The sequence below is a fragment of the Trifolium pratense genome, linkage group LG1 (genome assembly GCF_020283565.1).
Source record: "Trifolium pratense cultivar HEN17-A07 linkage group LG1, ARS_RC_1.1, whole genome shotgun sequence".
NCBI lineage: Eukaryota > Viridiplantae > Streptophyta > Magnoliopsida > Fabales > Fabaceae > Trifolium > Trifolium pratense.
The window spans coordinates 35,109,219-35,134,402 of NC_060059.1; the positions used below are offsets into that span (position 1 = coordinate 35,109,219).

The 25,184-nt window shown below is 33.9% G+C and overlaps 2 protein-coding genes and 1 long non-coding RNA gene across 3 annotated transcripts; 2 read left to right on the forward strand and 1 right to left on the reverse strand.

Moving 5' to 3' along the window:
• Positions 1 to 2,790: 2,790 nt before the first annotated feature.
• LOC123902587 lies at positions 2,791 to 3,428 on the reverse strand. The gene is made up of 3 exons (XR_006807666.1): positions 3,349 to 3,428; positions 3,084 to 3,176; positions 2,791 to 2,909 (listed from the first exon to the last, which is right to left on the reverse strand). It is a non-coding gene; the product is annotated as an uncharacterized LOC123902587 (long non-coding RNA).
• A 2,917-nt stretch (positions 3,429 to 6,345) lies between these two features.
• Positions 6,346 to 10,076, forward strand: LOC123899103 (aspartic proteinase Asp1). The gene is made up of 9 exons (XM_045950164.1): positions 6,346 to 6,605; positions 7,576 to 7,693; positions 7,917 to 8,143; positions 8,539 to 8,772; positions 8,878 to 9,016; positions 9,106 to 9,300; positions 9,395 to 9,467; positions 9,565 to 9,652; positions 9,749 to 10,076. Exons 1-9 carry the CDS (start codon positions 6,436 to 6,438, stop codon positions 9,843 to 9,845), a joined length of 1,341 nt encoding a protein of 446 aa, XP_045806120.1. The 5' UTR covers positions 6,346 to 6,435; the 3' UTR covers positions 9,846 to 10,076.
• Positions 10,077 to 12,856: 2,780 nt separating this feature from the next.
• On the forward strand, positions 12,857 to 24,678 carry LOC123907494 (protein CELLULOSE SYNTHASE INTERACTIVE 3). The gene is made up of 7 exons (XM_045957799.1): positions 12,857 to 13,290; positions 14,747 to 14,843; positions 15,083 to 18,155; positions 18,990 to 21,534; positions 22,480 to 22,934; positions 23,612 to 23,728; positions 24,076 to 24,678. The coding sequence occupies exons 2-7, from the start codon at positions 14,785 to 14,787 to the stop codon at positions 24,235 to 24,237; spliced, it is 6,411 nt and encodes a 2,136-aa protein (XP_045813755.1). The 5' UTR covers positions 12,857 to 13,290; positions 14,747 to 14,784; the 3' UTR covers positions 24,238 to 24,678.
• Positions 24,679 to 25,184: the final 506 nt, after the last annotated feature.

Consider the following 25,184-nt stretch of genomic DNA (forward strand, 5'->3'; position numbering starts at 1 on the left):
TTTCGATAAGCTTCCCAAATAAAATAATAGCTCACGCATCTCATAGTAGCAAACCCATTAAAAACAGCTATTTGATTGACCTAATTCTTTCTCTCCTTTCTCCGCCGCTGGCAGAAAAAAATTTCACTCCTTTCTTTGATTTTCTCTTGGTTTATAGATAAGAGAGGGATGATTTATGATCAATTTTGATCCCAAATTACCCCTCGTGATTGTTTTTTATTTCTTTTTATTTAAATAAGTGATATTCACATACTTTTTAGGTTTTATTTGAGTTTTTCTCTCTTGTGATTTTTCATCTGGTGTTGTTTAATCCTGTTTTAGTGCGAGTTTTTGTTTTGTTTAACCCGTCTTATTAAGGTGTTTGTCCCGTCTTAGTACGGTGTTTATTTTTTTGTTCAGATTTGTAGGTTTGTTTCGATCCAAATTCAGTGCAGATTCAATGACATTAGCATCATCAACGTTGCAGATCCGGATACATGATCATTCCAGACATTTGAAGGTTGTCAAATCAGTTGTAGCCTTTGTCAAATACATCAAGCCGTTTTATGTTATTAATTCAAATGTTGTGAGCCTGTTTGCAGATTCATCCTTATTAGTTTTTAGCAAAATTAAATATGTAATGGTTTTGATTGTTGTATTCCCTATGAATTTGAATGAATGAATATTTGTTTTGGAGTAAAAAAAAAAAAACTTTTTGGCACAACTTTATTTTTTCTTGCACACTTTATTTGATATATGTTTAGGTTCAATATATCACGTAAATATGATAATTAGGAAAATTGCATCTCTGTATTTATTATTATATTTGTAACTAGACCCTTACCCGTGCGATGCACGGATTTTATGCGCTATTTTACATTATAACGCGGAAAAATTATTTGTATAAGTTGAAATAATAATTATTATCAAAATTATAATAATAACAATAATAATAATAATAAAAATCATCTAAATATAATATATTGATGTAAATATGTGTTTATACATTTCGAAAAACTTCTCTATCCACCATATTTTGAAATTACATTAGTATATTACAACAAATCAATAACCCAACAACTAAAGAAATCTAGAGTAAACTGTCAACAAAATTGATACTAATCACTAAGTAAGATAATGCAAGAATATGTATGTACCCAAAAAAAAGAAAAAAAAATCCAAGAATAAGACTAAAATAATTAGAAAATTTCTTTAGCCAAAAAATAATAATTAGTTAGACAATTAATAACTTGACTGAGATTTTAATGTGGGTGATTATTTACAAAAAAAAATTAAAAATAGAAAAAAAAACTTGAAAAGTAAAAAAAAAAACTCCACCTAAAATCTTAATCAAATTTTAGTAGACAATGTGAAGAATATTATTTACAATAAAAACTTGAAAATTTACAAAAAGAAAAAAAAAACTTGAAAAATCATCTATATAAATGTTATTGATGTGAGTATATGAAGAGTACATAATAATGACAATGATATAATATAAGAAAGTGATGTGGCATTGTTGAGTGATTTAATTGGATGTAAGTGGCTTATGTGGATTAGGGTTAGATTAGTGGTTCCATAACTATTTAGGAATTATATATATAGATTTGTAAATACCGAATCCATCAGCACTTGCACACTTTTTGTAATATATGTTTAGGTTGAATATCACTTGTGTCTTGCTACTTTGACTTTGAAAGGCATGGAGCTCAAAGGCCCGGACCATCTAAGTATGGGGAGTAAATGTGATAATTAGGAAACGATGATAAGGGAAAGTAATGTAAATATATACATCTGAGAGATGTTTTGTATTCCAACCTTATAATTATTTTATTTGAAATTAAAATAAATTATAAAAACTAAAATTGGGGTTTAGTTAAAATAATAAGGGTAAAAAAGGAAGAAATATCAAAAAGCTATAATCTCAAACACTAATTAAAATAGCATTTGAAAAATAAGTTATAAGATAGTAAAATAAGTTATAAGCTCGTACTGAAAATACCATTATTACCAAACAGAGTTTTTACCTTATTGTGCTAACATCATTGTGTGTGATGTTTTGATGTATAACCAAACAGAGCCATTGTGTGTGATGTTTTGATGTATAATTAATTTATATTGCATGAACTGTATGGCATACTATAGGTATACAGGTCGAAACTGTAACATAAGAAAACAAGTGGAAAGAGATGCACGCAATCCAAAATATGCAACTGTGTTTTATGAAGGGAAACATAACCATGAGGTTCCCCCCCAAACAAAGAAGCCTAACACGCTCAATCAATATTTCTCCAGCCGTACTATATAAGAATGTTGGCATGCTACCGCCATGTGTGGTGGCATGCCAACATTCTCATATACTACGGTTGAAGTAGTATTGATTGAGAAGTTAGATTTTTTTTGTTTGGGACGAAGTGGGGAACATTTATGTTTTTCTTCATAAGACACAATTGCGTATTTTGGATTTTGTGCATTCCTTTTCACTTATTTTCTTATGTTACAGTTTCGATTTGTGCACGTAAAGCATGGGGTGGGGGTGTGAAGGGGAATGATTTTAAGGTTTCAACAAGTTTTGGGTTTCAAATTTCAAACTTGTGCATTTCATTTTTTAGAAATCAGACTTCTTTTTTTTCAGGAAAAAATTACTATTTGAAGTAGAGAGATTGAATTACTATATCAAGATCAAATTATAGAGATTGAAAAAAAAAAAAAAATTATAAGAATAAAAAATTTATTTAACCCAAATAGAAAAATAATAAAGGAATAATGTCACAGTCCAAAAAGACAAAAAAAAAAAAAAAAAACCGCAAGACTCAAATAACACTTACAGTGATATTTACATTTACCTTTCAATGTCCAAAGCTAATAAAAAAGGTCATGCTATGAGCTCTTATTTCATCATGAAGATCCCGTTCAACTAGCACCCACTCCTACAACAATGGCAATTTAATTGTGAGTATAGACCATTAGATGATATGATCCAAAATCCATAGATTTGTGACAAATCTACACTTTGAAGTGAAATTCTCATCATGATTTATTTAATTACATGTACTATAAATTAAATAAATAGTAATTCTGTGAACTTGTGCTAATAAACTTACATTCTAAGCTTTCTTTCACTATAGGTGATGATCTTCAATAAATAATGTTCAGTTCTCTAGTCAAACATAAGCACAAGGATCACTGCATATATTCTAAGACCAAACAAATAATTAGTAGAGAATTAGAGTAAAGTAACTAAAGACATATATATTTGTCTTAATTTACTAGTTGTTGACATATCAAGTATACCTATTTGGTGTTGAAAATCAAATCAAAATTAGAAGAAATAAGGGGAAAATATAGATCGAAAGGATACAAGTCTACCTACAAACACAGGATGAGAGCGGAAATTTGAGAGGACTAAAGAGCATGATAAAAATAGGAGAACAAAAGTGAAACTGAATAGGTCTGGTCTCTGATAATTGTTACTCCCTCCGGTCCTTATTATAAGGAACAATTTGACAAAAACACACAGATCAAGGAGACCTATTTTTTTTATTAAAAATTCTAAAATGTTATGTTTAATTCCAAAAATAACCTTGGTTTTAATTGATTGTTGTCTCTTGTAATTATCAATATACTAAACCACTATTTTTAATTCCAATGTAACTCCTCTTATACACAAAGCTAATTAATTCCAATGTTACATTATCATTTACGTGACTCTTTGTTTACTAAAATTTGCCTCCATTTTTTTTGTATAGAAAATGTGTGTGTAATTAATGTTAAGCATTGGAATAGGTTATATTGGAGTATACAATTCAATTCAATAAGGGTATAAAAGGAATTACTTATTTAATAAAGCATAGATTTAAGGAGTGTTCCTTATATAAAGGACCATCAAAAAAATTCAAACTGTTCCTTATAATAAGGACCGGAGGGAGTATTATATATTGAAATGAGAGTGCATAAAGGTGAGGGAGTGTTGAATGTAAGGTTGCTACTCGTCACAAGTACACATGGCATGTTTTGATTGTATCATTACTTAGTAATTTGCGTGTATTCTATCAAACAAATGAAAAATGTCATTTATCATGATTGAACCACGCGCAAACTCGTCACAAATACACATGGCATGTTTTAATTGTATCATTACTTAGTAATATGCGTGTATTCTATCAAACATCGCAATTTGATTGGTTAGTGTTTTAATTGTGACGCGTTCGTACACATGGCATGTTTTGATTTTATCATCTCAATATAAACTTATGAAAAGAGATACCTACCAAAATAACTTTATTAACCCAGTCCAAATTATTGACGTTTTATTTTTCCTTTTATACGTCAAAAAAAAAAAACTCTTACATAGTTGATGTGAGTTTAGTTCAATTAGCACTTAGTAGAGACATCATATTATATATGTACGAGTTAATTAAGCAGTCCTGCTCCAAAAAAACTCTTAGTTGAAAGAAAAAAACCAAATACACATGAGGTAACAAGAAGCTCAGGGTCAGCTTCATTGCACAGGGAGTTTCCACCAAGCTGGAAGCTCAGGGTCAGTTGCTAAATCCAATACACATTACCCAAACCATGCAGCTGCATCTTGTTTGAAAATTGATAAATCACATTTCCTGGGGTATGTCATATTGTACATGGGGTTGTGGGAATGCTCTAAGGGTAGGTACAATTCCGCTGCAAATTAGTGGGTAACCGGAGGATGTTGATATATTCATCGCAAACTTCGCATAGTCATGATCTCCCAAAAGGGGGCCATGCGAGTTTTGAATAAGCCAGTAATTTACCGGTACTTCGTGGACAAACTCGATCCCAAAACCGATCACTAACAATTAATACAATCATTAATGATTATATTATAAACTTAACCTGGTGATCTTGATGATATGATCATGAGTAGTATACTATAATCACATAGTAGGTGGGATTCTCTTGCACCTTGACTTTCATATCCTAGCCATACTACAAGTACAAATCACCGCAGATTCAATTTAGAGTTTAGTTAATATTTTATATTTGTCTTATTATGTAGTGATGTTATGTTATGAAACTTATCATATAAATTTATATAGGTATGAACATGATATATAAATAAAATTGTTTATCGATGAAAAATTGACAAAATTATATAAACAATTGTTAGTCGTTAAACAACCCTATATGATATTAATATGGCATCGTTAAAATTTGATTATAGCGTGCTTTTCGAGTAATATAAACTGTTTGATATAAAGTTAATGGCGTAGATCAGTTACAGCGTGCTTTTCGGGTTTGAGAGTCTCAAGACTTTATCTAATATGTTAATATTTACATATATATATATATATATATATATATATATATATATATTAATAGAAAAATATGGTCAAAGTTATATAAATAGTGTACAAAGTCAAAATTAGGTCTCTTAACTTATATGAAGGTAGAATATTTAAGTTATTGAATGTCAAATTAACTTATAAAATGATAAATTTATAAATAACATTAATAACTATTTTTAATTAAGTTACTATATAAATCATTTTTAAAAATACAAAAAAAAAATCATTTTTTTTTAAGTTAAAACAAACAGTCTCTATAATCTCTAATTCTCTATCATAAAAAATTAACAAAATGACACCAATAATATGTGACACAATCGTAGATATTAGATCATTTAATTAGAGCTGTAAAAAATGAATCGAGTCGACGAACCTGTCCATTTGCTCACAATTTTGGGTGGGCCATGCCACAAAAAAGCAGCTCAAATATAATTGGGCCTTTTTGGCCCTAACCCATCTAACCCATATGAAAATGAGATCTTTTGCCGTCCTACTTGCTTCTCGTTCACCCTATACGTTTCGATTTTTTAACCCTTATGCTAATATTTAAGTAGCGGACGATATAAAAATGAGAGTTTTTTGAAAAATGTTGTCCGCTACTTAAATAATAGACATTATAAAAAAAAAAGGCTAAATTGCAGTTTTAGTCCCCCACCTAATTGTGCAATTTTGGTCACTTAATTTCAAACGAGCAGTTTTAGTTCCCACGTTTCATAATTATGCGATTTTGGTCCCAATAATTTCAAACGAGCAATTTTAGTCCCCATATTTACCCCATGTTTCAAAAATCTGATAAGATATTTTTGGGGTGTATCCGATATAAGTAGCGATATTTTCTAGTCAAAAAATCCATATGAGTTTGCTTGGACTCATCAATGAGATTAATTTTTCTAGGAAAAAATTTAAGTGACTATTCTTGACAAAAATAAAATAAAAAATTTAGTGACTATTTTGACTAATTTTAATTACTCTAAGTCAATTTCTATCTGCCAACTGCCACCGGATCAAATTCAAAACCAGAGAAAGAGAGACCCTTTCTTATTTTCTTCTTCACTTTTTCTTTTCTCATTTTCATTTTCATCGCTTTCTACTTTTCTTTCTTAAAATCATTACAATCTTTTTCTCAAGAAAAAAAATGGATTGTAAAATCAAAATACCATTTCTCACGCTTTTTCTTTTTCTGCTATTTTCTTCCATTTTCCCACTCACTTTCTCAGCTGCCAATAAACCCCTTAACACCGATAAGCTCCACCGACGTGGTTCCTCTACCGTTTTCCGTGTTCAAGGGAATGTTTACCCTCTAGGGTATGTATCCTATCACTATTCCTTTGATTCTTTGATCTTTTTTCAAACTTCATCATCAAGTAATTTCAATTTGGGGATAATTGTTGATTTTCTTTTTGGTTACTTTGTTTGATTAATTTTGTTCTGATTTGAGTTATGATTGTTGTTTTTAACATTTTTATTGTGTAATTTTGTCTATGATTAGTTCTTTTATTAGGTTTAGTTTCTTAGGGTATGTTTGGAAATATAGATAGTTTATATCATGTTCATTGATTTTTTATTTAAAGAGAAAAAAGAGTGTAGATTGATTGAACTTTTGAACCTTTTTATTGGTGTCCTTTTAAGTTGTTTCTCCTTTTAAAGCTAAACAAATTGGATCCCCTTTTTGGTTTATACGAGCTTTGGAAGGAAAAGAAATAGGATTGTTGAATTTATGAAGTGAATTACTCTTTTTGACCCTTATTATATGAACCTTTAACACCAAAATTATGAGTATTAACCAATCGTTAGTTGGTCCAGTGGTGATTGGCGCTGGACTTGGTAGCGAGAACCACGGTTCGATCCCTCGCAACTGCCATCGGGAGGGGGCTGAAACCACTTGATGCCAGAAGTGACCCCTGAACCAAATTAGTTACTAAATTACTTCTCTTATTATAGGAACCTCTAACAAAAGTCATGAGTATTAAGAAAAATTGTTGGAGTAATAAATTTGTCTGAAATGTGTAACTATATACTAAAATACCCTTTGAGTATAAATGCATTCATTATTGAGTTTTTATATTCCAAGACAACTGATAGTATTAATAAGGGGTATATTTGGAAAGAGTAATAAATACATCGAGAAATTTATATAGGATCTTGTATTTAGGGACAACTAATATTTGTAAAAGGGTCTTATAATTAGTTAGGTAGAAGGGAGTAGTTTTTATTGTTTAGTTTAAATTATATTGATTCTATGGAAAGAAAATAATTTATGGTTACTATTATGTAGGTATTATACAGTGTCTCTCAAGATTGGCAATCCTCCAAAACCTTATGACCTTGATATTGACTCAGGTAGTGACCTCACTTGGGTTCAGTGTGATGCACCATGTAAAGGTTGCACTAAGGTAAAGTCAAACTTGGATTAGGCCTCATTATGAATACTGACGAGTTGAGATTCTTTTCATTTTTAAAAAAGAAATTTAAGGCTCAATGAGGGAGAGAAATAAACACAAATATCTCCTTTGTGTTTATATGTTTCCTAAATAGAGTCCTATATTTTTTTGAGAGGATCTCAACTCAATACTGGCCCATGTTTAACATCTCTTCACATGGTTTCAATCTCTGCAGCCTAATCATCAGCTTTATAAACCCAGCAACAACCTTGTGCAATGTGTGGACCAGTTATGCGCTGGAGTGCATTTGACATCAGACCATCACTGTGATACCCCAGATGATCAGTGTGATTATGAGGTTGAATATGCAGATCATGGATCGTCTCTAGGGGTCCTCGTCCGAGACTACATTCCCCTTCAATTTACTAATGGATCTGTGATACACCCTAAGATAGCCTTTGGGTGAGTCTTTTGTTTCCATCTTTTTTTATGTCAGTGGCTGCATTGAATCTACTAATTACATAGTTTGTAATAATGAACTTATGCTCATGGTTTTAAGTTGTGGCTGCTGTTATACGACGAACGCTTTATATTGTGAATGTGGCCGATGTGGTCAAAATTGTGGTTTTTTTTTTCTGTTGCAGAAACCTCGAAACATTTTATATTGTGGTTGCAGACTGCGATTTAAAACCTTGCTTATAATGGCTAAAAAACGAAGTTATGGTTAAATTGTGCTAATAAGATAGAGCGACACAACAGTCAATAAATGTTACCATGACTTCAACATTTTACAACAATTTCCTATTCACCTTCCTGAATAATTGAAATTAGAGTTTCTTTCATTGGTGCATGGCTAGATGTGGATATGATCAAAAGTATTCTGGTCATACATCCCCACCTTCTACAACGGGAGTCCTTGGCCTTGGCAATGGAAAAACAAGTATTTTGTCCCAGCTTCACTCTCTAGGTCATATTCGCAATGTAGTAGGTCATTGCTTAAGTGGTCGAGGAGGAGGGTTTTTATTCTTTGGAGACGATCTCATTCCCTCATCAGGAATTGTTTGGACACCCATGTTACCTAGTTCTTCAGAGTAAGTTTTAAGAAAATGTCTTTTGTTTTCTTCTGACACATTTTAGCTTCATACATATATCATCTGCTGCCTCTCATGAGAATTTCCACGTGATTGTTGCTTCAGAAAACACTACATTTTGGGACCAGCAGAAGTGCTTTTCAATGGAAAGCCTACTACTGTTAAGGGTCTTGAACTTATTTTTGATAGTGGAAGCTCTTACACATACTTCAATTCCAAAGCTTACCGCGCTATTCTTGATCTGGTAAGATGGTAGCCTCATAATATTATTATAATCATCAATTAATTTTGCTTTATATGTCCTTAAGATCAATTTCTTGATCCATGATTCAGGTAACTAATGATATAAAGGGAAAACAATTGACAAGAGCAACTGAGGATCCATCCCTTCCAATTTGCTGGAAGGGTTCAAAGTCTTTCAAATCTGTAAGTGACGCCAAAAGCTATTTCAAGCCCTTAGCATTGAGATTCAAAAAAGTGAAGAATTTGCAGATGCTAATACCGCCAGAAGGCTATCTCATTGTCACTGTAAGCACCTTTTAAAACTATGGAAATTGCAAAAATTGAAGGGCAAAAATTGAAATTGCATCTTACATTCTTTCATGCTGTTGCTCTTTTCCAGAAACATGGAAATGTTTGCTTCGGGATTCTGGATGGTACTGAAGTAGGACTAGGAAATCTTAACATAATAGGAGGTAAGGCATTCCAAATTGCTACAAAATGAATATAAGCTGCCTCATTTTCATTTGATACTTTGATTGTAATACACTTTCTACGTTTTTCTCTTAACAGACATCTCTTTACAAGATAAAATGGTAATTTACGACAACGAGAGACAGCAGATTGGATGGATTTCTTCCAATTGTGATAGGATTCCAGAGTTATAAACCTATCTATACCTTTTCGATTTATTTTATTATTTCGAAGTTCAAACACCGGTAAGTCTTACAAGGATTTTCCCCCTGTTCATTAACAGCATCGACCGTGACTTTGAAGGTGATGCTTTTCAACAGCCGCATGCAGCCAATTTGGGTATCTTTGACAACCGATGCCCTGCAGATTCTGAATTATAAGACAGATAGTCAATAAGTTGCTTGTCAGAGGATGTTGAGATAATTTGGACAACATATATACATAGAATTTTTTGTCAACTTAATACAATGTAAATGCTTCATAAGCTACAGTTAACGATTTTGTAAATGATATTCCAAACCATATTTGTATGGATTGATACCAACTTCGAAATTCCGGTGTAAAACTTACCGCAGTTGATATGCAAGTTGCAAAATGACTTTTATCAGTCATGGCAGGTTAGTCCCTTGAGATTACAACATTTGACAGAAAAGAGTATTCTGTTCATTTCTTTTTTCCTGCATTAATACTTTATCATTAAGTGGAGAATGAAACTAATCCATTTTTTAGCTTTCAACATGACTTGTAGTATTGTCAACAAAAAAACCATGACTTATAGAGGTTACATGATGTTTGATGTGTGGATCTCATAAGCATGATGAAAAGTCATATCATTAAATTAGGATGATCTATGGTTGTATTTATTGGAAAATGGAAGCAACTATGGATGAATATATTTTATGTTCTCATGTTCCTACACAGATCTTAACATTTATACCGTGTTTTCTTGGTACACATTTATACTATGTTTTGTTGGTATAACAATATGATGATTTTCTTTTTCAGGTTAAATATTTCTTTAGTCACTATAAAATCCTAAACTTTTATGTTTAATCTCCTTGAAAAATTTATTCATTTTTAGTTGCTATTTACATTTTATTGGGACTATTTTGAAGGGCTAAAAGTATCCATTATCAATTTTTTGTAAAAATAATAATTTAAATATGTCAATATGGATTGAGCAAACATCACATTCACAATAACACGATAAACTAAAATAATGCCCACCAAGAAGATGAATAAAATGTTACACTAAGACGACTAAATAAAAAAAACTAAATTAATACAGGTAAAAATCACTTATTTAAATACAATTTAGAGAAGTAATTTAGGACAACAAATTGATCTTAAACCACTCTTATTTTTGGTTAATGAACTCTAGTAGGATGAATTATTTGAGAGAACCTGAATTCAATTTTTGATTGGAACAATTCTAGATTAAATTCTATTTACTTCGCAGTCGAACTCTTAATTAACGAGTCACCTTCCCTAGAATTACTAAAAACAAATTCTATTATTAAACTTGTTAACATATACTTCCTCCGGACACCAATATAAGAAAAAATACACTTTTTAGATTCATTGAATAACAGATGTACCTGGACTATAATACAGACTAGATACATCTGTTATTCAATGAATTAAAAATGCATTTTTGCTTATATTTATGTTCGGAGGGAGTATTACCTCATTTGATTCCTTATAGGGTGTTGTTAACATGTGCATATAGGGCACATGTTAATGTATCTTAATATAGAAATTTAATATTTAATGATATAAAAATTTAATATTTAAAAAGTTAAAATTTAATGCTTCAACATTTAATACTTTCTATTTTTATTTCCTTAACATGTGTCATTGGTGCACATGTTAACATTCTCCAACGTACTCACCCTGTCGTGCTTAAGAAAGAGCATTCATTTTCAAACAATTTTTTTTTTGACTCAAAATAAGGATATTCATTCATTCCAATAATTGATACAGTACATCACATGCAAATACAAATTCAACATAGCTAAAAACAAAAAGGATGAAACTGCAAACAATCTCACAGCATCCATGTTAATAGCATACAACGGCAATTGCAATATGCCTACAAATAATATAATATGATAAAAGTCACCAGAATGTCCATGCTTCCGGATCTGCAACGATGATGCCCAAATCATTGATCGAATCTGCAATTGATTGAAATCTACCTTTCAAAATGAACCAAACGAACACCGCAACAAGACGAACAAACAAACGCCGTAACAATGACGACCACCAACAAAGCGCCGCACTCAGACGACGAAATCACAAAACAAGAAAAACAAAACTAAAAAACTTAATTTATGTGAAATCACTTATTTAAATGGAAAGAAAATAAAAAAACAACTTAGAGGGGTGATTTTGGGTCAAAAATTGACCCAAAAACCACCCCTCCTTGGTGGATGATGAAGAAGAAAAGCAAAATAGGGTTAGAAGAGAGGGGGAGCAGCGGCGGCTGTAACTTTCATAGATATAGCTTAAAAAAAGGAATATTCATTTTCAAACAATTAAGACGCTGATTTGGTGATTTACTCTAATCCATTTTCAACATACCCTGTCGTTACTCGTTGCAAGCCAAAATGCACAAATCCAATGCACCAAAAACAAAAAAGAACACATCCCAAGCAACATTAAAAAAAGGCTTAAAAATAGACTCGTGGTCATAATCATAAACACGGACTGATTGATCCAACTGTATTCAGACATTCAGTACAACCCGATTCTGACATCATTTTTACCATCCAACAATTATAAAACCAATCCTACCTCAACAAAATAATCAGGGATATTTTATTAACAAATTTGTTACCTTGTCAAATTTTATTTTATTTTTGGCAACCTTTTAATTTTGATTTGATAATAAAGTATAAAAAAAATAATTCCATAAGTTTAATTTAATTGATAGAGACATTACATTATATATGAATTAAATTCAGATTCTCACAAATAATTCGTCTGATGAGTGGCTTCATTACAAACTTGGTAAAAAAATATTTTTACTTTTTTTGGATTACAAGTCATAGCTACAAAGTTTCCGCTATTGATAGCAGTAATTGATCTGATTGTTATAATTATAAGAATCAAACCTTTTTTTTTACAGAAAGAATCAAACCTCTAACTACATGTTTAAATAAATTTTTTATACATACATAGCTTTATAAAGATTCAAGAAATTTTTTTTTTTTTACTATAGGATTCAAGACCTTATTATTTGGATCATTCATTATAATTTTTTGACAGAAACTAAATTTATTACTATTTTTTTTGAGAAAAAATTATTACTATTTTTAAAAATGGGCCAAAGTGAAAAAAAAAACATTGGACAAAGTAAAATAGTGAGAAGAAAGAAAACAAAGCAGACATAGAAAGTTAAAGTGGAAGCTTGAGTCACACTCTCACACACACAACACAACAACACAATCACACTCATTCAACTCTCTCCCATCCATTCTGTTACTCTCTCTCTCTCTGATTCACCTTCTTCTGAATTTTCAATTACTGTAATAAATAATAATTATTGCGATTTCCTTTTGCATTTTAATTTCGCTGCACGTTTTGATTAGTTCTTCTCTCTCGTTACCCTATCTTCTGATAACGATCCATTTTTCGTTGATCTGTTTTTAGCGATTCACTTTCCGTTTTATTCTCACAAGATCTGAATTCTGTTACGCGATTGTGATGTTTCCCTTTGCTGGATCGGTTTCTATGGAATTCGTTGCCAATTGAGGATGCAGAGTTGTTGGAGGTAGTTATAAGGAGGGAAAAATTCTGCGGCATTTGCATTTCAGCAGCGAGGTAGGTACCTTCCTTTTTTGGTTTTCATCAATTTTCATTGTTATTATTATTGCTGTGTTGTGTGTGTTTGATGCGAGCGTGTGAGAGTGCATTATGCTGATTCCTGAAGTGATTACTATACTTTGAGTGATTTTGACTGAATTGATTTTGTAAAACTGATTATGAGTTGAATGTGAAGTGGTTTGTGTTTCGATTCATTTATGTAAAATTGACTTGAATGAGAATTATGCTGATGTATTTGATGCCAGCATGTGTGAGTGTGTGTGTGCGCGCGTGCGAGCACATTATTCGTGACTGAATTGATTTTGTAAAACGGATTATGAGTTGAATACTTGAATGTGAAGTGGTTTGTGCTTGATTCATTTAAGTAAAAGTGACTTGAATGAGAAATTTGAGTGTATGTTTGGTTGCACTTTTGCAATTGCTAAATTAATTCTAGATGTGAACATTGATTTTGAAATGTTTGGATGGTTTTCAGTAACTTGAAGCTAGTATTTGCAGCTTTTAACTCAAAACTTGATTTTTACACTCTAAACGTGATTTTTACGTTTAAATATCGAACCTAAACGTGATTTTTACGCTCAAATTTATAGTTAAAAACTCATTTGTAGCTTTTGACCCCAAACGTGATTTTTGCTCAAATTTATAGTTAAAAACTCACTTTTAGGTATATGTATCCAGATATAAACCACTTTATATTCAATTCACTTTTAACTAAAATCAATTATACAAAATCAATTCATATCACCACTGAACCGAAAATTACGTTTGGAGTCAAAAGATACAAATTCTAGATTCAAGTTAGAATTAATTCTAGAGGCAAAATTAATTACAATGACGTCATTCTAATTTGTCAATCAATGTTGACTCTTCGTAATGTGAAATCAAACACACTAGTGCGAGTTTGGTTCAGCGGTGGTGAAAATTGATTTTAGTTATAAGTGAGTTGAATGTAAAGTGATTTATGTTGGGAATTGGGATACATTGACGTAAAAGTGTGTTGAACAATAAATCCGAGGTTAAAAATCAATTTTGGGGGCAACAGTGTAAGATCTTTGTACAATATAGAACTTGGAAACTGAAATATTGGTTGCATTCGCGTTGGGATCACTCATTGTAAAATATAAAGCAGGCCATAAGTCATGCTCGTCGATTTTTTTGTTTCTCTTCTTGGGTAGAGTGTTGATTGAATTTGGATGATGTGATAGCCATTAGTTCGCGTTGCATTTGACAGAAAGGCATTTGTTATAGGAATTAGGTTACTCTCTAATATTATATTAATGTTTTAAAACAATGGTTTTTCATGGAAATGGGTCTTGTGAATGTGATGTAATGTAGATTGTAGAATAAGAAACGAAGTCCTCATATCTGTATTTTCTATTTCAGCATTTTTGCTGGATGTCAATTTGGGGTGGACTTTTGGTATGCTGAAATTTTAGAATGTTTAAATTTTCAGGGGTCCTACGAGGAGGATAAACTAGCTTATTGGTGCAAATGTCAGAGTCTCCCTTTCCTGAACAGCAAAGATCCATTTATTCTGATTCTCAGCCCATGTCAGTAACTTTGTTTATACAGTACTTATTATGAATTTTATTGTGCTATATAAACTGGAAAATATATCATAATGATGGAGGCTAAACTTTTATGTAACTGAAACTAGTTTTTGTTGTTTTTGGAATTTAATGTTATACTGATGGCTCATGGCTGGTTAGTACTCATCTGAGTTTTACATGCAAATATGAAAATAATCAAAATACTAACAAGTGGCAGTTAAATATCCAACTATATACAGGGAACACAATGACGAAACAGGAATGGATGATCCAGAATTTACAATGGCAACAGTTGCTAATTTTTTGGAGCAACTGCACGCCAATATGTCATCACCACATGAGAAAGAACTTATAACAGGACGATTATTAGGTGTTTCCAGGAGAAGAAAGGATGCTAGAGCACTTATTGGTTCTCATGCCCAAGCCATGCCATTGCTCATAAACATTCTCAGAAATGGAACCCCTCTTGCAAAAGTTAATGTAGCTTCCACTTTGAGTATCCTGTGCAAAGATGAAGACTTGAGGTTAAAAGTACTTCTTGGTGGTTGTATCCCACCATTACTATCAGTTTTAAAATATGAATCAACTGATGCTAGGAAGGCAGCAGCTGAAGCAATATATGAAGTTTCCTCTGGTGGTCTTTCAGATGATCATGTTGGTATGAAAATTTTTGTTACAGAAGGTGTAGTTCCAACCTTATGGAATCAACTGAATCCACAGAACAAGGAAGACAAAGTTGTGGAGGGTTTTATTACCGGAGCATTAAGAAATCTATGTGGGGAAAAAGATGGTTATTGGAAAGTAACATTAGAAGCTGGAGGTGTGGATATCATTGTGGGTCTCTTGTCTTCAGATAATTATTTTTCTCAGTCAAATGCAGCTTCCCTGTTGGCACGTTTAATGCTGGCTTTCAGCGATAGCATCCCCAAAGTAATAGACTCTGGAGCAGTCAAAGTTTTACTTCAACTTATTGGTCAGAAAAATGACATTTCTGTGCGAGCCAGTGCTGCCGATGCCCTAGAGGCCCTTTCTTCAAAGTCTACCAAGGCTAAAAAGGCTATTGTTAATGAAGGTGGTGTTCCAATCCTTATCGGAGCTATTGTCGCTCCTTCAACAGAATGTATGCGAGGTGATGGTGGTCGGGCTTTGCAAGAGCATGCAACTCGAGCTTTAGCCAACATCTACGGGGGCATGTCTGCTTTAATATTATATCTTGGAGAACTTTCCCATTCTCCTCGCCTTTCCGCACCAGTTGGTGATATAATTGGCGCACTTGCGTATGCACTCATGGTCTTTGTGGAAAACCTTGATGTTGATGAGGAACATTTTGATGCAACTCAGATAGAGGATAAACTAGTAACTCTTTTAAAGCCTAGAGACAACAAGCTGATTCAAGAGCGTGTTCTCGAGGCCATGGCTAGCCTTTATGGAAATGTCTATCTCTCGAAGTGGCTCGTTCAAGCAGATTCAAAAAAGGTTCTCATTGGACTTATAACTATGGCTGCTCCTGATGTGCAAGAGTATCTGATACTTTCACTGACAAGCTTGTGTTGTGAAAGGATTGGAATATGGGAGGCCATAAAAAAACGAGAAGGTATCCAATTGCTGATATCATTGGTGGGATTATCCAGTGAGCAGCATCAAGAGTACTCAGTTCAATTGCTAGCGATCTTAACTCACCAGGTTGATGACAGCAAATGGGCAATCACTGCTGCTGGAGGGATTCCACCATTGGTGCAGTTGTTGGAGACAGGATCACAAAAAGCAAGAGAGGAAGCGGCTAATGTTCTTTGGAGTTTGTGCTGCCACAGTGAAGATATCCGTGCCTGTGTTGAAAGTGCTGGAGCCATACCAGCATTTTTGTGGCTTCTCAAGAGTGGTGGATCAAAAGGACAAGAAGCTTCTGCCATGGCACTGACAAAGCTTATCCGAGTAGCTGATGCTGCCACAATTAACCAGCTATTAGCATTGCTCCTAGGGGACTCTACAAGTTCGAAGGCCCATATAATTCGGGTTTTAGGTCATGTGCTTTCTATTGCTTCACAGAAGGATCTCCTTCAGAAGGGATCTGCAGCCAATAAAGGACTGAGTTCTCTTGTTCAAGTTCTCAATTCATCACATGCGGAAACCCAAGAATATGCAGCTTCAGTCCTTGCTGATCTATTTATCACAAGACAAGACATTTGTGATAGTCTTGCAACGGATGAGATCGTTCTTCCTTGCATGATGAAACTTTTGAGTAGCAAAACTCAAGGTGTTGCCACTCAGTCCGCTCGAGCCTTATGTGCTCTGTCTCGTCCAACCAAGAACAAAGCTGCAAATATGATCTCTTATATTGTAGAGGGTGATGTTGAGCCACTAATCAAATTAGCTAAATCATCCTCTGTTGATGCTGCCGAAACTGCTGTTGCTGCATTGGCCAATCTTCTCTTTGATCCCTTTATTGCCGCTGAAGCTCTAGCTGAAGATGTTGTTTCAGCTTTAACAAGAGTTCTGGCAGAAGGAACCTCAGAAGGTAAACAAAATGCATCACGTGCACTTCATCAATTACTGAAGCAGTTTCCAGTAGGCGAAGTTCTCAAGGGGAATGCTCAATGCCGTTTCACTGTGCTTGCGCTTGTTGATTCATTAAGAGCTATGGATATGGATGGAACTGATGCTGCAGATACTTTAGGAGCAATTGCACTGCTAGTCAGGACTAAAAAGGGTGTCAACTTTACATACCCTCTGTGGTTAGCTCTGGGTGAAATACCATCAAGCTTAGAACTTCTCATCTACTGTTTGGCTGAGGGACCTACCCTTGTGCAAGACAAGGCAATTGAAATTCTCTCTAGGCTTTGTGGGGATCAGGCAGCTGTTCTTGGTGATTTATTATTTGCTAATTCCAGATCCATTGTTTCATTGGCTAATAGAATAATAAACTCCTCAAGTTCAGAAGTGAAAGTTGGTGGAGCTGCCTTACTAATTTGTGCGGCAAAGGAGAAGAAAGGGCTTTCAACGGATTCACTCGACTCTTCTGGTTATCTAAAACCACTAATATATTCATTAGTTGATATGGTGAAGCAGAGTTGTAGCTGTTCTTCATTAGATATTGAAGTATTCGCCACTAAAGGTTTTATGGAGAGGAATGCATTTCAAGAAGTTGACGTGTTTGATATTCCTGATCCGGCTACAGTCTTGGGAGGTACTGTTGCCCTGTGGTTGCTCTCAGTTATTGCTTCTTTTCATTCGAATAGCAAGCTCACAGTTATGGAAGCTGGTGGGCTTGAAGCTCTCTGTAACAAACTTGTGAGACATACTTCAAATCCACAGGTATACTAATTTAAACTTTAGTTTATTTAACTGATCTTTATCCCTTTGTCTTTTGGCTAGTTAGTTCTACAGCTCAGGTACTGGTATTCTTGTACATAGGAAAAATGAATTTTGCCATCTTGGGCTGTGTGATGATGGCATTGCTTTTAACTTGCTAGACTGTATCTCTTTGCAATTTGACAAACAACAATAACTTGGAATCTGTATAAATTTACAATTTAAAATTCATTAATGATTTGATCAAACTCTGGATTGAATGTTTAAAGAATATTTGTGAAGAAAGAGGAATATGCAAGAAGAAAAAAAAACCATTCCTACCATAACATTTTAATGAAAATAAATGTTTGGAAATAATTTTTTCCGCTAGGAAAGTGAGAATTGGACATTGACAAATCAGTTTTAAGCTGAAGCCAGCTACAGAATACAAGTTGGGACCTGTGAATAAAATCTTGGCCAAGCCTTGCCAGACCTGAATCTCTAAAATATGTACTAATTTAATTTTTTATTAGTATGAATCAATATTTTTTAAATAAAAATCCCATATCTCAATTATTACATGCATGCTTTCCTAAAGTCTGTTAAATAAATCTATTAAAACTTAACTTTGTGCCCGAATTCTGAAGAATGAATCTGAATGATTAGTGAAGAGTGAAAAGACTCAAGACTAATAATGTACCTTGTTTTTTCCCCCAAAATACTAGATTCTGTTCATTTGGTTGTTGATTTGTATTGGTGATGTACATGTCTGGATTGCACATTTGTTTCAGCCTTGTTCTAGTATGCTAAAAATTTATTTGCTGATTCAAATAGATTTCCTCCCTTTCCTATTGACAGGCAGAATATGAGGATACTGAAGGAATATGGATCAGTGCCTTGTTCTTGGCCATTTTGTTTAAAGATGCAAACATCATTCTATCACCTGCAACAATGAACATTATACCTACTATAGCTCTTCTGCTAAGATCCGACGAAGTAATTGATAAATATTTTGCTGCCCAGGCTATGGCTAGTCTTGTTTCTAATGGTAACAGGGGGATAAATCTTGCCATTGCAAATTCTGGTGCTGTTGCTGGATTGATAACTATTATTGGGCATATCGAATCAGATATGCCAAATCTTGTGGCTTTATCAGAAGAATTTTCTTTGGTGCGAAACCCTGATCAAGTAGTTTTGGATACCCTTTTTGAAATTGAAGATGTAAGATTAGGGTCTACTGTCCGGAAATCTATACCCCTCTTAGTGGACCTCTTAAGACCAATACCAGAAAGGCCTAATGCCCCACCAGTTGCTGTTAGACTCTTGATATCCATTGCAGATGGAAGTGATGCAAACAAATCAATTCTGGCAGAAGCTGGAGCTCTGGAAGCTTTGAACAAATACCTGTCATTGAGCCCTCAAGACTCAACTGAGACTGCTATTACAGAGTTACTGAGAATATTATTTTCTAATTCTGACCTCATTAATCACGAAGCATCAACAAGTTCATTGAACCAACTCATAGCTGTTTTGCGTCTTGGATCAAGAAATTCTAGATATAGTGCAGCAAGGGCAATTCATGAACTCTTTGACGCCAACTATATTAGAGATTCAGAACTAGCTAAACAGGCCATTCAGCCATTGGTTGACATGCTCAACACAACATCAGGGAATGAGCAGGACGCTGCTCTCATGGCCTTGATCAAGTTAACATCAGGAGATTCGTCAAAAGCATCTGTTTTTACTGATGTGGAAGGAAATCCACTTGAAAGTTTATACAAAGTATTGTCTTCTGCTTCTTCTTTGGAACTGAAGACCCATGCCGCACATCTCTGCTATGCTCTTTTTGGTAATAGCAAGATCAGAGCAAACCCAGTTGCCTCAGAATGTCTGAAACCCCTTATATCACTAATGCAGTCTGGTTCTGAGACAGCAATAGAATATGGGGTTTGTGCGTTTGATAGATTGTTGGAAGATGAACAGCAGGTAGAGCTTGCAGCAGCCTATAATGTTGTGGATCTCCTTGTTGGCTTGGTTTCTGGTGGGAACTATCAGCTTATTGAGGCCACTATATCTGCTCTAATTAAATTGGCAAAAGACAGGACTCCTAGCAAACATGACATGGTCAAAGCTGGCATTATTGATAATTGTCTCGAGCTATTTCAATCAGCACCTAGCTCATTATGTTCCACAATTGCTGAGCTTTTTCGCATTTTAACTAATAGTGTTGCAATTGCTAGAAGTTCAGATGCTGCAGAAATTGTAGAACCCCTTTTTAATGTTTTGCTCCGTCAGGATTTCAACTTATGGGGACAGCACAGTGCCTTACAAGCACTAGTAAATATATTGGAGAAACCGCAAAGTCTTGCATCCTTAAAGCTTACTCCTAGCCAAGTCATTGAACCCTTGATTTCTTTTCTTGAATCCCCATCCCTAGCTATTCAGCAGCTTGGCACAGAACTGTTATCTCATCTTCTTGCACAGGATCACTTTCAGCAAGATATTACAACAAAGAATGCAGTTGTGCCCCTTGTACGGCTTGCAGGAATTGGAATTTTAAATTTACAGCAAACAGCAATAAAAGCATTGGAAAAAATTTCCACGAGCTGGCCAAAGGCCGTTGCTGATGCGGGAGGTCTTTTTGAACTTGCAAAAGTTATTATTCAAGATGATCCTCAGCCACCACATGCACTCTGGGAATCTGCTGCTTTAGTTCTCTCTAATGTCTTACGTTCCAATACTGATTACTATTTTAAAGTTCCTGTGGTGGTTCTTGTAAAACTCTTGCACTCAACACTTGAGAGTACAATTAGCATAGCGCTAAATGCTCTAATAGTTTATGAAAGAAGCTATGGTTCAAGTGCTGAAGAGATGATGGAAGCTGGAGCTTTGGATGCTCTGTTGCACCTTGTAAGATCTCATCAATGCGAAGAAGCGTCCGGTGGCTTACTTGAAACTTTGTTTAACAATGTGAGAATACGGGAGATGAAGATATCTAAGTATGCTATAGCGCCTTTATCCCAATATCTGTTAGATCCACATACCAGATCACAGTCTGGCAAGCTTCTTGCTGCTTTAGCTCTGGGAAATCTTTCCCAGCATGAACGACATGCTAGAGCTAGTGACTCTGTATCTGCATGTCGTGCATTGATAAGTTTACTAGAAGATCAGCCAACTGAAGAAATGACGATGGTGGCTATATGCGCATTACAAAACTTTGTCATGAAGAGCAAGACCAATAAACGTGCTGTTGCAGAAGCTGGGGGCATACTGGTGATTCAGGAATTGCTACTGTTTCCAAATACAGAAGTTGCTGGGCAAGCAGCTCTTTTGATCAAATTTTTGTTTTCTACCCAGACATTACAAGAGTATGTGTCAAATGAGCTGATCAGATCTCTGACAGGTATATTATTATTATTATTATTATTATTATTATTATTATTATTATTATTATTATTATTATTATTATTATTATTATTATTATTATTATTATTATCATCGTCTCTATTGACTGTGACCACTGCATTATACTTGTGCGCTCTTTTGGCAACTGCTTTTGGCACGTGCCCATCTTATAAAACATTGCCTATTGTTCTTTAAAGTTCATTCATGTTCTAGTATTTAGTTAATGTATAAATTCATTTAATTGCACACCATTTCATGTATATAGTCTCTGGAAGATTACCTTTTACATTGTTTCTTGCATATTGAAACTGATTTACTGTTTTACCATAGATTTCTTGAAGGGCCTTGAATTATCACTAGTGTGTATACTTGCAGCTGAGTCCTATTATTCTCCCATTTTAAAATACTAGTTAATGTTCAAAGAAAGGAATACAATGGAAAAGCAGTGACATTTGTATTTGAAAGGCTCCTCTATTTTTCTCTTTGATCCAATATGGTTAGATTGTCAGAATTTGAACTGTTTTCTTAGAGTTGTGGTTCAGCTTTTATTTGGTTTTTGGACTTTTTGGAACCACAAAAACAACAAACTTTTGGTCTTTTGGTTGGGTCTTGAATTTCAGAGCAATTAGATATTCTCATGTATAAATTAGTTGATTTTCTTCCTGTTATATTGTCTTTCCAAGTATAAATCTCTAGTTCCATTATATGTGTTTCTATTTATGGTTTCATTTTAGAAAAAAATGGAGGATGTCAAATGTAAGATCCTAGTATAAATTTCTGCAGCATGACAGCTAGTTAAATAACTTTCTTCCTTTTTCTATCATATCAATTTTAAATTCACATTATTTTTCAATAAAAATAAACCTTCACATATAGATTTTGGTGTGTTGGTGGTTTTTTCATTTATATTTATTAAAAAACTTATTTCATTGTATTGTTGCAGCTGCACTCGAAAGAGAGTTATGGTCGACTGCCACAATCAACGAGGAGGTTTTGAAAACACTGCATGTGATATTCATCAACTTCCCTAAGCTCCACATATCTGAAGCAGCAACCCTTTGCATTCCTCATTTGGTAGGGGCCCTTAAATCTGGGAGTGAAGCGGCTCAAGACTCTGTACTTGACACCTTTTTCTTGCTAAAACAATCATGGTCGACCATGCCAATAGATATAGCAAAATCTCAAGCCATTATTGCCGCTGAAGCCATCCCCATCTTGCAAATGCTCATGAAAACCTGCCCACCAAGTTTCCATGAAAGGGCAGATACACTTCTGCACTGCTTACCAGGTTGTTTGACTGTCACCATTAAACGTGGAAACAATCTCAAGCAAAGTATGGGAAGCACCAATGCATTTTGCCAGTTGACAATAGGCAATGGCCCTCCAAAACAAACCAAGGTACTCACTCCCATGAATAACTGAAAATTCTGCAGAAGCACCAGCGATATATCTTAGGCTTGATATTTGGTTTTTTTCTTGGCTTATGACGTGTGACAGGATACATTTACGCACTCTACATCTGTCTGGGCACAATTCTTTCTCTGCTATAATATGTTTTCTGTTAGAGCTGTCACAAGCTGATCGGTTATTAGGTTTAGTTAGTTAGAATCAGTTCTGTCTATAAATACTTACCGAAGCTTCTCAACTGTAAATTTAAAATCAGTTTCACAATCAATAACAGTGCATTTTTCAGTTTCACAATCAATAACTGTAAATTTAACTGAAGCTTCTTTTGATATCTTGTGCCCTCTGATCAACATGGCTTTTCTAGGAGAGCTTAATAAACCTGTCTAACTTTCTCTAGCTGGGATATGATAGATCTGACGCATGCCGCAATAATAATTCAGATTGATTCTTTCATCTCTGGTTCTTTTTATATCTATGTCCATTTCCTCTTGGTCTTGTTGATTCTATCATAGACTCTAATTTGTGACCCAACAATTTGAAAAATTTATTTTTCATTGTCCAAACTTTGGTTTATGTGATTAATTGTTTTACCTGCTATCTCTAGTGAGGATTAGATTTTATCATACTAGATTACTGATACCATTTGTTTTTAATTTTGCTTCTCGTAGGTAGTGAACCATAGTACTTCTCCGGAATGGAAAGAAGGTTTCACATGGGCATTTGATGTACCTCCCAAGGGCCAAAAACTCCATATCGTATGCAAAAGCAAGAATACTTTTGGAAAGGTAACTACATGTTCATTCCGTAACTCATTCTCTATTTGACTATTTTTCTGTATGACAACCGGTAAGTGTGTGCTTACTGCTTCCTTTTCTAAAAGGATGAATTTCTACTTCATTTCTTTGTTTTGTGGATGCTTTGTTGATTACCGAGAGGATATTTGCTTATTTATTTCAAAAATTTCCTTTGATGGTGTGTTTAGTTAGTGTGAAAATTGAGCTGTTGGAAAATGAAATGTGCTTCATCTCGGTGAAATTTTACTAGGCTCCTTTTTTACCTCCGTATTACCTAAACCACCCATACTCCAAATCTATTGTAATTACTGACTTGAAGTGTTGTATTTTTTTTCCAGTCAAGTCTTGGAAGAGTCACCATCCAAATTGATAAAGTTGTGACGGAAGGGGTTTATAGTGGATTATTCAGTCTTAATCATGATAGCAACAAAGATGTTTCTTCCCGAACACTTGAAATCGAGATTCTATGGTCCAACAGAATTTCTAATGATGACATTTGAATGGGGTAGTAAGCTCTACTATTCGAGTTAGAAGTGTAGAAAGTAATCTACAGCATGCATGATATAATTCAATATGGTTTTTTTTGTTGTAATTATCAACATGTTTGGAAGATCCAATTTTGTAGTCTGGCAGATAAAGTTGCTTCATTTTTAAGTGTAAATTAACTTATAAGCATTTTGGGAAAAGGGTGTGCAACAAAGGAGCTTCCCATGGTAAAGGGAAACAAATTTGTTAAAATTGTACAGGTCGGTTCATAGGAATCAGAAATTTGAATCATAGGAAGATTGACATTTTAATTAATTTTAAGTCAAAAGTTTTTTTCTTCTTTTCATAAGTAGTTGTTGTTTTCTTTTTCATTAGCTTTTGATGTAAAGTGGCCTTGTTTTATGTTTGTAAGACACACATGAGATGGATAAATAAACTGCCAATGTCATTTTCCATTTCTATCAGCAACATGCTATTCTTTTCATTTGTTCAAAATAAAAATGCTATTCTTTTCACATTAGCTTCCGACCAACACCATATCTATCAGTGAAACCCTAATCCATACTATATTCTTGCATTTGTAGCAGTTGGTGCTTCAATTTAGACAGTCCGATAGATGGTTTTACTCGAGGTGATAAAAAAACTTTGACGGTACTGATGTCAATGTAATGTAGTTTTATTTCATTCTTTGTTCTTCATCTATGATCTTGTTTTGGGTTTAGATTTTCTACAAGGTTGCAACTTTCGGTCGAGCTCAAATCCACGACTGGAGCGAAAGGAAACATTATTGAATGATTCTTCTGATTTTGTTCTTGTTGTGCATCCTTGTCACTGAAGAAAACTATTACTATGTATAATTTGATTATTGAAGTTGTCAATCATCCTAACAGAGTTTTATTTTGTTCTTTTTACTAAAAATCAATGATATTGATTCATTTAGATTGATAGAGTACATTAATCG